The following is a 13469-nucleotide window of genomic DNA, read 5'->3' as shown; positions in this document are numbered from 1 at the left end:
GAGGGGCCAAGATCCCAGAAAGATGGAAACACACTGAGGTGAGCTATTGAAATTAAGATGTGGTATTACTGGGAGAAAAAACAAACAAAAAACAAAAACAAAAACAAAAAACAGACAAAGTAGAACAGAAGAGAGAATCAAGAGACAGACCCACAAGAAAATAATCATCTGGTTTATGTCAAAGTTGACAGTACTTTGTAATGGGGTAAAGGGAAGTTCTTTCCAATAAGTGGTACTTGGTTAATCGAATATCCATATGGGAAAAAATGAGTCTTGATCACAGCACCCACAGAAATCAATTCCAAAGGAGATTACATTCATAAATGGAAACAGTTAACTAACAATAAAGCATTTAAATTAAAAATTTGAAGAATCTCTTTATGACCTCAGGATAGGCAAAGATGTAATTGGGATACACAGAAGACTGAACATATAGGAAAAAGACTGATAAAGTTGAACATAATTAAAATGAAAACATTTCTGGCCACCAAAAGTATCACTAAAAGAGTAAAAAGGCAATCCACAAAGTGGGAGAAAAATATTTTCAAAATATATTTTGTATCTAGAATATATCAAGAACTCCTAGGGGCACCTGGGTGGCTCAGTGGGTTCAGCGTCTGACTTCAGCTCAGGTCATGATCCCACAGCTCATGAGTTTGAGCCCCTGTTGGGCTCTGTGCTGACAGCTCGGAACCTGGAGCCTGCTTCGGATTTTGTGTCTCCCTCTGTCTCTGCCCCTAACCCACTTGCATTCTGTCTCTCTCAAAAATAAATAAACATTAAAAAAGAACTCCTAAATAAATAATAAAAAAAACTGAGAATGCATTTAAAAATGGATAAAAGATTTCAACAGACAAGTGACTAAAGTAAATATTCAAATGGAAATGGCCAATAAATATATTAAAAGGTATCAAATGTAACTGATCATAAGGGAAATGCAAATTAAAACTACAACAAGCTATCAATATATACACATCAAGCATTGGGAACTTAATAAAAACTGAATGTGGGTAATGGAAATGCAGAATCTAGACGACCAAAGGGTATTTTATTTCATCTTCAGCTGTGAACTTTACTCCCCTTGTACTCTAGCGACATCGACTAGGGGTGATTTCCTAAGGTGCCACGTGGCTTCAGAACTTCATGCCTTTGCATACACTATTCCTTCACTGTGCGATTTTCTTCTTCCTTTGGTCCCTCTGCCCAACCTGTTCACCTGACTAATTCCAATTTATGTAATCCTCTAAGAAGGTCTCCTTCACTCCACTCAGGAAGAGTTAAGGTCTTCCTTCTGCTGGCTCTCTTGATCACCTATGAATACCACTTACCACAAGCATTGTTTGTGTATCTTCTTGTCCAATTTCCCTTCTGGTCATTTTCTGTGGTAAGAATGACTTTCCAGACCTCTGTCTAGCCAGCCTCCGCATCATTCAAGTCCTACCTCTCCAAAGTCTTCCTGCTACTCCAACCTTGTTTATATTCATTCTTTTAACAAGTATTTATCAAGTAGTTATTACTATTTATCATGTGCTAGTTTTATACTTATTTTATACTTACTGTGCTTACTGGATTGATTGTTTTGTGTACATTAGCATATTCTCTCCAGCTAAATTATAATTTCCTGGAAGGCAGGAACCACAGTGAAAGGGGAAGACTTTCTAGGGATATCACAGAAATGGCCAGCCCAGAGTTGAGTATGTATTCATTCTTAAAAATTCTTGCTTGGGGCGCCTGAGTGGCTCAGTCGGTTAAGCGTCCGACTTCAGCTCAGGTCACGATCTCACAGTCCGTGAGTTTGAGCCCCGCGTCGGGCTCTGGGCTGATGGCTCAGAACCTGGAGCCTGCTTCCGATTCTGTGTCTCCCTCTCTCTCTGCCCCTCCCCCGTTCATGCTCTGTCTCTCTCTGTCTCAAAAAAAAATAAAAAAATTTAAAAATAGTTAAAAAAAAAAAATTCTTGCTTATTACCTGTTATTTTATAAATAAGCTAACCTATAAAAGTAATTATTACGGTACCAGGTATATACTAAACCTCAGTTAATTTATTTGTTTCAGAATCCAAATAACTATTTTGTCTCAGACTCTTAAATTAAGAGAGATATTTACACAACCAGGACAAATGCTAAGCAAAACTGTGAAACAAGTACATCCTGAATGTCCTCCCACATATATATGTGCATCCTACACATGTACATTAGTGCTTTCATGTTTGTCCAAACTGCTCCTTGCACTTCCTTGCCCCTCACCCCACAGCACCCCACCTAGTCAGACCTCCCCCAAATATGCCTCAGGCTCTGGAACTACCTTTTCTTTCTATTTATGAAGCATTTGCCAGCCTTGAACTTCCATTGGCAGGCATTCTCATAGTTATATTTTCTTTGGAACATGAATCACTAATTGTAACAGTCACATTCCTTCTCTCAGGAGCGTGTCCAGCTAAAGTGGGCATGAGTCCTTAATGGCTTCATTCCAAGAAAACTGGAGCTGGGGGCAATAATTGGGGGGCAACAACCTCATCTCCGTACTCCTTGAACATTTCTATTGGGGTTTATGCTTTAAGGCTGTACATATAATTGTCCACTATAGACAGTCTTGCCCTCACATCCACTATATAATAAAACACTTACCTATTAGCAGACCCACAACATTTCATTAAATCAGACAACATAAGGATCCACAAGCCTAAAAGCATACCACATACAGAAAACTCTAGTAAGAATATCACAGCTGCAACTCATTGCTAATGTTCTAAAGGTTTGGAATCTTTAAACCTAAACAAATAGCAATAATCTAACATATTTAGATGATTGTAGCTTTTAGTCTGTAAAAGCTATACCTCAAAGACTATAGAAGCAATGTTCTTTTATAATGGTACTTTTCATTTTAAAAGGTTTTTAGTTGACAAAGACAATTTTTCATTCAACTAGAGCTGATATTTGGTAGCATTTACCCATAATAGTTTTTTTGTGTTACAATTCAAGTCTTCTCCAGATCTGTAAGCATGACAGAAGTGTATCAAAATTAAGAACATATAGCAATTTTTGCTGTTTCTGAGCAAAATACCATAGCCAGCAAGCCACAAGGGCTCTACCCATTTCAGATCAGGGAAAAATCACAGCACTGCAGGCAAGACAGAAAGCAACTGTTCTCTACCTGTCACATACATTTCTTAAAAATATGACATTACAAAGTTTAATTCAATACCTTTCAGCACCATATACTTGAAAAGCACTAGTAGAAAATGGCATTTCTGTGGTTGTCATCCAATTTGTCACATTGTATGTGCTGTTACAGCCATAGGTTTCAAGGCTTAGTGGCATAGTTCTCTCAGGCAGTGGAGGATACAGTTGAGCTCCAATTCCTACCCACAAAGAAACAACAAATCCAGACAGAAGACCAGCAAGTGCTCCCTGCAAAACAAGAGTGCTTTTAAAAGAAAAAATAACACAGCTTGCTTTGAGATGGAAATTAACATTAGAAGGTTAAGCTCAACGTGGTCCAAGTCAGATTTACCAGCTTTTCTCCTAAAATCATCCTTCTCCCAAGATCCTTGCCTCTTGTCAAGAGTGGCAGGGGCCACTAATCCTTTAGCTCAGAGCCCTGGGGAGTCTGTAACCCCATTCCCTTTTCCATAACCCTACCTAGCCAATAACCAATTCCTGCCCATTTTTCTTTTAGTTGATCTCATAATTCCATTTCTTCTATCTGTTCCATAGCTAGCACTCTGCTCTGGCCTCCTGCTTTCTTCACACCCAAATAACCACAACAGTCACACCACTGACCCCGGACCAATTGCCCCCTATATTTTTATTTAGTCTGTAAACAAATGGTATGCCATATGAACAACAGATTATGAAGGAGAAATCATACGCAGAGTTTATTCCTATACTTAACATGCACGATTATAATTGTGCTTCAGGGTAATTAGGGGAAACCAGGAAGCAGTTTTCACAAATGACTGCCATGGTGCATATAACCACACTTAGTATTTCTAAAGACAGGTAGGGATGTCCTCTCTGAAGACAGCTGGTTTCCCAGTCCTTGGAAAACTTGGAGTCCCCACTTCTGCTTTTCATCAGTAATCCAGATGTTCTGCTGGACTTTGAATGATTTAAGCCCTAGTTCCAAATGATGGGGACAAAAGCAAAACTTGAGCTAGGAAGCCTCTTCCCCTGTGGTGAAATTTTGCCCCTTCCTTTTTTTTTTTTTTTAAAAATTTTTTTTTCAACGTTTTTTATTTTTTTGGGACAGAGAGAGACAGAGCATGAACGGGGAGGGGCAGAGAGAGAGGGAGACACAGAATCGGAAACAGGCTCCAGGCTCCGAGCCATCAGCCCAGAGCCTGACGCGGGGCTCGAACTCACGGACCGCGAGATCGTGACCTGGCTGAAGTTGGACGTTTAACCGACTGCGCCACCCAGGCGCCCCTTTTGCCCCTTCCTTTAAGAATACTGACCAGGGGCGCCTGGTTGGCTCAGTCAGTTAACCGTCTGACTTTGGCTCAGGTCATGATGTCACAGCTAGTAGTTTCAAGCCCCACATCAGGATCCATGCTAACAGTGTGGAGCCTGCTTGGGATTCTCTCTCTTTCCCTCTCTCTCTGCCCCTCCACCACTCTTACTTTCTTTCTCGCTCAAAAATAAATAAATAAACTTAAAAAAAAATAATACTGACCAGACAATGCAGCTTGTGCCTCAGGAGCCCCATAGAAAGGACAGGGTAGAATATTTGAAGTCAGGGGGAAAACATAAGCAAAATCATAGGGTAGGAAAAAAGAATGGTGTGCTGATGGGAGAAAATAAAGGCTGATGACCAGATCAGAGGATTTGTGTTAGGGACGAAGACTGTGAGCTCCTTCATTAAGCTGTGAACCTTGAAAGCAGAATTAGATTTCTTTGTTTTTGGTACCCCAAAACTTATGACACTTATGACAGTGCTGGACATATACAGGAGTGCAATAAATATTTTTTCAATATTATGAGGTTGGAATTGTAGTGTGGCCACCTGTTGACAGGCCAGACTTGCTTATTCTCAGTATTGTATACAGTTTGTTCAAAGATCCGCAAAATTATAAAACCTGTGAAAGCAAAAATATTCAGTGCTCTCTATTCCCAGGACAGTACTCAGCTCATAAATGTTCAATGAATGAATAAGAAGAGGGGAGGGAACAAGGGAGAAAAGGGAAGGAAGAAGAGAAGCAAAGGAAGAGAAGGAGAAAAGGAGAAGGGGAGAAAGGGTGAGAAGGTAGGAGGAAGAGAGGGAGGCAAGAAGTCCACTCCAAGGTAAGGGTAGATATTCTGGTGAAAAATGTGGATGCAGTAAAAAGAGGTACCTCCTATGACAGGAATAATATCATACTTCTCTTGAAAAAAGAATATGTGGGACCTTGTCTGCTACAGCTTTTCTGGAGGCACCCCATGGTGGCAGTAAATGTCAAAAACCAAAAGTCAGTCCTGTTTTAATGTTTCAAACACTCAAAAAGCACTGTGCATTTCAAAATTCTAAGAGTCTAACCAAAGCTTCAACATTCTGAGGTTGATATGAACCATTCTCTTTCACTGTGATTAATTTCTACAAAACTTGCACTTCTTATGATATTTCATTGAGAATTATTATTATTAGTTAGAATTATTATTTTTGTGAAGTTTTTATCTGTGTACACTTGGCACACAATGTTACATTAATTTCAGGGGTACTGAAACACAGTGATTTAATTTCTATATATATTATGTTATGCTCACCACAAGTACAGCTACCATCTGTTGAGAATTATTTCTCTGAGAATTATTAGTAATAATGGTAACAGCCTTTATTAGTAGCTGCCTTACCAATCCCTAATGCCTCATGAAGAAAATGGAATTCTAAATGTAAAGTCATAGTTTTGTGGTTATTCTACATCTGTCTGAAACAACAAAACATGCATTATCAGTTTTTCCTGAATGTCAGCCTATAGCAGGCCTGATTAGATGGAGTTTCCTTTGGCTTTCAGAGAAATAATTTCAATTTCATTTACTCCAAACAAAATCTAGTACTTCAAAGCACAGATATGTCTATGTAGAAGAGAGATATTACCTTATTCTGGATACTATTCCCAATTATGATCACCCCTTTGGGGCCAGAACCATGGTGTTGGAGCTATAGCTTTAAATATCAGGAATATAAACTCTCTGGTCAAGGTGGTGAATATCTTATCTTATTGCTTCTCTTTGCTATACTCTGGCTAGTCACAAGTATCCTCAGCTCTATTGCCCTTAAATCTTTCATATCTGAGCCTGTTGATCTCCTTTCTTTAAATTCTAGTGATTAATTTTCAAGAAGGGCAAAAAGATAAATGCACAAAAAAGTTGCTGCTTTAGTTATATAATATTCATAATATATTACATATAATATGTTTCATAACATATATACTTTAGTTATATAATATTCTATATTATATTTTAATTATATAATTATAGAATATATTATATATTATTAATTATATAAATATTTAGTTACATAATATATGTTGTTTTGGCAATTTCCATTTAGCTTTACATATGCACAATCCCAGTGCATAGTAATTTATTGTACACCCCAGCAAAGTCAATATGAGTAATTAAGTCATCAAGTCACTAATGACAGATATCAAAGGAATTATATCTTTACAACTGACAAAAATTGAGCCACTACTATATTTGGGAAATTAAGCTTTACACATATTCACTCTTTATACTTACAATTGAGTTGGCAAAGGGAACCAAAATGCCCAAAGCAAACAAGCCCAGAAGTGGTCCACCAATCATGCCAAATATACTGAGGGCTGCCTACAAAAATAACAAAAAGTCAACAACTAGTAATCTCAAATACCAAGTTAAAAAGTTTCAAATAAATTTCATCAGAATGAGAACTTAGTCAGCCTCTTCCAGAAAATCATGGCAGCCTTATCATTGGCAAATAGGTCATCAGAACTTAGAAGCTTCTGTTTCTCAGTCTCAACTATTAATCTGTTTATTCAGGTACCTCAATAAAGGAAGCAAAACATAAAGAAGGTAGAGAGTCATGAGACAATAGGAGCACCTATATGAATGCATAAGACAAGAGGGACACTACTCCTCCCAACTGTTTTTGCAGGTGTTAATAATCAATCACATTACTCCTTTGTGCTTTGATTCTCAAAATCTTCTGCAAAACAAGACTGTGGGTAAGTACTCCTAAGTGAACAGAGATGGCAATGAAACCCAACACCATTTTTGGTTCCCTAAGAATGGAATTACAATGAAAACCAGGATTTAAAAAAAAAAAAAAGATTGATCAAATCATGTAGAAAGATTTAAAATGTAATTGGCTAACTGTAACCTTTGTTTTGATGTATAGATGTCAAAAGAAATTACAATGTGAACAATGGAGATATGCAAATAGCTAAAAATTCCAAGAGATGTGAGTTCCCAATAATCCAATGGCTAATTTTTAATAGTGGACAGAACCATATAAGAAGAATTAGGGAACACATTAGTTTGTCTACAGAGTAAAGGGGCTTGATAAAACAGAATGAGCAAATCAAAGAAAAAACATTGAGTCAAGAAAAATCTTATAGGATACAGACGGCAGTCTTAGGTTAACAACAATTACAAAGCCTACCTTTTGGACTATAGAAGGGAGTGTGGATACAGATGACAAACAACTATGGTTTGAGGAGAATATGGGCTCAGAATATCATCCTAAGGAGTCATTTCACAACTTCTCTTGAACCAGAGCCCAGGAGGAAGGGAGATAGACTTCAATGCATAATGTGAAAAAAGTCACATGGCCCACGAATCAGGCTATGACAGTGTGACCTGTGAGTCAGTTTTGGAGACACAAGGAATATATCCCCAAAAAGATCTATCTCAGGAAATAATACTTAAGTTAGAGAGGAAGCAAGCAAAAACTGGCTTAGAGTTATGATGACATACCTAGAACACCCCACTGTATATACTCAGGCCAGAGTTGATATATGATAAAAAGGGAAAGTAACCACATTAAGAGCTATAAGCAATAATGCAGACTACAGAAGAATAAGCAATAATGCAGACTATGGAGGAAAGCACATTCAGAGGACTTTTGCTGGTTATGGCTTAGCTGTACTAGATAAGCTTGGTGCATCTGGACATAATGCATTCACTCATATAGTCAAGATGAGATTAAGCTATTTTAACAACTGATATGTCTTAAGCAATAATCAACCAGAATGGACCCACGCCTTAGGTCTAAAGAAGGAGTCTGGACGACCTGCTTTGTCCAGCATTGATCTTCAACTTTCTGGAACATGGGGAGGTCCAGGAGTCCCAGACAGGGAGCCGAGGTGCCCAGAGAAGGTCCAGGGAGCGTTTGGGGTGATCTGATAAGTGGATATTTATGAACAAGTACAAAATAGGTACATTCAAGCTGAATTTATTAAATGTCTTGAACACTGCAGTAGACACCAGATATTTGATACAGTGTTAGACAACAATGTCAAAACTTTTTCATGGAATTATACACTATTTAGTAAAACAGACATTAAGTAAATCACTACAATATAATATGATAATGGAAATAAGAATATGGTAAGAGAAACACAAAGTGTTCTAAGAATATGTGGGAGAGGGAAACTTAAACGTATGCAGGGAACAGAAAGGATGTTTAAGTTGAAACTTGAAGAATAGAAGACGGCAGTGTAGGAGGACGCTGGACTCACCTCGTCCTGTTGATTGCTTAGACTCCACCCACATAGGCCTAAATAACCCAGAAAACTGCCAGAAGACTAGCAGAATGGACTCTCCGGAGCCAAGCGTAGACAAGAGGCCCACAGAAGAGGGTAGGAAGGGCGGAGAGGCGGTGTGTTCTACACGGACTGGTGGGAGGGAGCTGTGGCGGTGGAAGGGCAGCCCACAGGAAGGCAGAGCCCCCAAAGTCTGGCTTGCAAAAGTGGAGGGGCCAGACTGCGTGAGTTCTGAAAGCCAACGGGACTTAACATCTGGAATGTTAAAAGTCAACAGCTCTGCTCTCAGACAGTGGGGAGGGTGAGAGGACGCCTGGAGGGAGAGTTGTTGAGCCCCAGAAGGACACAGCTCAGTGGGGGAACAAAGGCACTGGCAAGCACCATTTCCCTCTCCTATCCCCCAGCTGAAATTCCACAGGGAACCAGTTCCTGTCACCGAACTTGCTTGCTTGCACCTCGCAAACGCCCAACGCTGTGCTTCTGTGGATCTATCCCTGGGATGGGCCCGCCTCCCTCCCGGTGCTGCAGGGCCCCTCCCACAGGGGACCACGGAGAGCAAAGCGAGCTAAGCCTGCCCCTCCCTCCCCTGTTCACCTTGCGGATCCACCTGGGCTAACACGCCCTTGGCCAGATGCCATCAAAGCAGCATCACAAGCCTGGCAGTGTGCAAGCAGCCCAGACAGGGGCCATGCCATTCCACAGTGAGTCCTGCCCCTGGGAGAGGGGAAGATAAGGTACACACCAGTCTGACTGTGGCCCCAGCAGTGGCCTGGGGGCAGACATCAGGTCTGACTGTGGCCCCACCCACCAACACAAGTTTCTCTGGACAGCACAGGGGAAGTGCCCTGCAGTTTGGAGCTACCGCAGGGACTTGCCAAAATGATGAAACAGAAGAATTCTCATCAAAGGAAACTCCAGGAAGTAGTGACAGCTAACAAATTGATCAAAACCAATTTAAGCAATATAACAACAAGAATTTAGAATAATAGTCATAAAATTAATCCCTGGTCTTGAAAAAAGCATAGAGGACAACAGAGAATCTATTGCCACAGAGATCAAGGGACTAAAAAATAGTCATGAGGAATTAAAAAATGCTATGAATGAGGTGCAAAATAAAATGGAGACAGCAATAGCACAGATTGAAAAGGCAGAGGAGAGAATAGGTGAACTAGAAGATAAAACTATGGAAAAAGAGGAGGCTGAGAAAAATATTTAAAAAAATCCAGGAGTATGAGGGGAGAACTGGAGAACTAAGTGATGTAATCAAACAGAACAATATCCGTATCCTAGGAATTCCAGAAGAAGAAGAGAGAGAGAGAAAGGGGCTGAAGGTGTACTTGAACGAATCATAGCTGAGAACTTCCCTGATTGGGGAAGGAAACAGGCACTGAAATCCAAGAGGCACAGAGAACTCCCTTCAGTCGTAACATGAATCGAACTTCTGCACAACATATCATAGTGAAACTGGCAAAATACAAGGATAAGAGAGAATTCTTAAAGCAGCTAAGGATAAATGAGCCCTAACATACAAAGGTAGACACATAAGGGTAGTAGCAGGTCTATCTACTGAAACTTGGCAGGCCAGAAAGGAATGGCAGGAAATCTTCAATGTGATAAAAAAAAAAAAATGCAGCCAAGAATCCTTTATCCAGCAAGTCTGTCATTCAGAATAGAAGGAGAGATAAAGGTTTTCCCAAACAAAAACTGAAGGACTTCATCACCACTAAACCAGCCCTACAAGAGACCCTAAGGGGGACTCTGTGAGTGAAATGTTGCAAGGACCACAAAGAACCAGAGACATCACTACAAGCATGAAACATACAGATATCACAATGACTTTAAACCCATATATTTCAATTAATAACACTGAATGTAAATGGACTAAATGCTCCAACCAAAAGACATAGGGTATCAGAATGGATAAAAAAACAAGACCCATCTATTTGCTGTCTACAAGAGACTCATTTTAGATCTGAGGACACCTTCAGATTGAAAGTGAGGGGATGGAGAACTATCTATCATGCTACTGGAAGTCAAAAGAAAGTTGGAGTAGCCATACTTATATCAGACAAACTAGACTTTAAATTAAAGGTTATAACAAGAGATGAAGAAGGGAATTACATAAAAATTACAGGGTCTATCCATCAGGAAGAACTAACAATTATATATGTCTGTGCACCGAATATGGAAGCCCCTAAATATATAAAACAATTAATCACAAACATAAGCAACCTTATTGATAACAATGTGGTAATTGCAGTGAACTTTAATACTCCACTTACAACAATGGATAGATCATCTAGACACAGGAGCAATAAAGAAACAAGGGCCCTGAATGATACATTGGATCAGATGGACTTGACAGATATATTTAGAACTCTTCATCCCAAAGCAACAGAATATACTTTCTTCTCGAGTGCACATGGAACATTCTCCAAGATAGACCATATTCTGGGTCACAAAACAGCCCTTCATAAGTATGCAAGAACTGAGATCATACCATGCACACTTTCAGACCACAATGCTATGAAACTTAAAATCAACCACAGGAAAAAGTCTGGAAAACCTCCAAAAGCATAGAGGTTAAAGAACACCCTACTAACGAATGAGTGGGTCAACCAGGCAATTAGAGAAGAAATTAAAAAATATATGGAAACAAATGAAAATGAAAATACAACAATCCAAATGCTTTGGGATGCAGCAAAGGTAGTCCTGAGAGGAAAATACATTGCAATCCAGGCCTATCTCAAGAAACAAGAAAAATCCCCAATACAAAATCTAACAGCACACCTAAAGGAAATAGAAGCAGAACAGCAAAGACACCCCAAACCCAGCAGAAGAGAGATAATAAAGATCAGAGCAGAAATAAATAATACAGAATCTAAAAAAACTGTAGAGCACATCAATAAAATCAAGAGTTGGTTTTGTGAAAAAAGACACAAAATTGATAAACCTCTAGCCAGGCTTCTGAAAAAGAAAAGGGAGAGGACCCAAACAGATAAAATCATGAATGAAAATGGAATTATTACAACCAATCCCTCAGAAATACAAGCAATTATCAGGGAATACTATGAAAAATTATATGCCAACAAACTGGACAACCTGCAAGAAATGGACAAATTCCTAAACACCCACACACTTCCAAAACTCAAACAGGAAGAAATAGAAAGCTTGAACAGACCCATAACCAGTGAAGAAATGGAATCAGTTATCAAAAATCTCCCAACAAATAAGAGTCCAGGACCAGATGGCTTCCCTGGGGAATTCTACCAGACATTTAAAGCAGAGATAATACCTATCCTTCTCAAGCTGTTCCAAAAAACAGAAAGGGAAGGAAAACTTCCAGACTCATTCTATGAAGCCAGCATTACTTTGATTCCCAAACCAGGCAGAGACCCAGCAAAAAAAGAGAACTACAGGCCAATATCCCTGATGAATATGGATGCAAAAATTCTCAACAAGATACTAGCAAATTGAATTCAACAGCATACAAAAAGAATTATTCACCATGATCAAGTGGGATTCATTCCTGGGCTGCAGGTCTGGTTCAACATTCACAAATCAATCAATATGATACATCACATTAATAAAAGAAAAGAACCATATGATCCCGTCAATCAATGCAGAAAAAGCATTTGACAAAATTCAGCATCCTTTCTTAATAAAAACCCTCGAGAAAGTCAGGATAGAAGGAACATACTTAAACATCATAAAAGCCATTTATGAAAAGCCCACATCCTCAATGGGGAAAAATTGAGAGCTTTCCCCCTGAGATCGGGAACACAACAGAGATGTCCACTCTCACCGCTGTTGTTTAACATAGTGTTGGAAGTTCTAGCATCAGCAATCAGACAACAAAAGGAAATCAAAGGCATCAAAATTGGCAAAGGTGAAGTTAAGCTTTCACTTTTTGCAGGCGACATGATAATGTACATGGAAAATCCAACAGACTCCACCAAAAGTCTGCTAGAACTGATACATGAGTTCAGCAAAGTCGCAGGATACAAAATTAAGGTACAGAAATCAGTTACATTATTACACAGTAATAATGAAGTAACAGCAGGACAAATAAAGAAACTGATCCCATTCACAATTGCACCAAGAAGCATAAAATACCTAGGAATAAACCTAACCAAATATGTAAAAGAGCTGTATGCTGAAAACTATAGAAAGCTTATGAAGGAAATTGAAGAAGATAAAAAAAAAAAAAAAAAGGAAAAACATTCCATGCTCATGGATTGGAAGAATAAATATTGTTAAAATGTCAATACTACCCAAAGCAATCTACACATTCAATGTAATCCCAATCAAAATGCACCAGCATTCTTCTTGAAGCTAGAACAAGCAATCCTAAAATTTGTATGGAACCACAAAATACCCCGAATAGCCAAAGGAATATTGAGGAAGACCAAAGTGGGAGGTATCACAGTCCCCGAGTTTAGCCTCTATTACAAAGCTGTAATCATCAAGACAGCATAGTATTGGCACAAAAACAGACACATACACCAATGGAATAGAACAGAGAGTCCAGAATTGGACCCACAAAAGTATGGCCAACTAATCTTTGAGAAAGCAGGAAAGAATATCCAGTGGAAAAAAGACAGTCTCTTTAATAAATGGTGCTGGGAGAACTGGACAGCAACATGCAGAAGAATGAAACTAGACCACTTCTTATACCATTTACAAAAATAAACTCAAAATGGATGAAGGACCTGAATGTGAGACAGGAAACCATCAAAACCCTAGAGGAGA

At 39.1% G+C, this 13469-nt stretch overlaps 1 protein-coding gene across 1 annotated transcript in view; it reads right to left on the bottom strand.

Annotated features, from left to right (window-relative positions):
* SLC5A8 (solute carrier family 5 member 8) overlaps nucleotides 1–13469 on the bottom strand; it is a 63302-nt gene that overhangs the window by 10299 nt on the left and 39534 nt on the right. The window contains exons 11-12 of the mRNA XM_058741643.1: nucleotides 6715–6801; nucleotides 3203–3408 (exon numbers count right to left, since the gene is read on the bottom strand). Of these exons, the coding sequence (XP_058597626.1) occupies nucleotides 3203–3408; nucleotides 6715–6801 (293 nt within the window). The remainder of the gene's footprint in view (nucleotides 1–3202; nucleotides 3409–6714; nucleotides 6802–13469) is intronic.

Source organism: Neofelis nebulosa, chromosome 8 (assembly GCF_028018385.1).
Source record: "Neofelis nebulosa isolate mNeoNeb1 chromosome 8, mNeoNeb1.pri, whole genome shotgun sequence".
Taxonomy (NCBI): domain Eukaryota; kingdom Metazoa; phylum Chordata; class Mammalia; order Carnivora; family Felidae; genus Neofelis; species Neofelis nebulosa.
The sequence above is the reverse complement of the archived record's forward strand: the minus strand, read 5'-3'. Positions and strand labels throughout refer to the sequence as shown.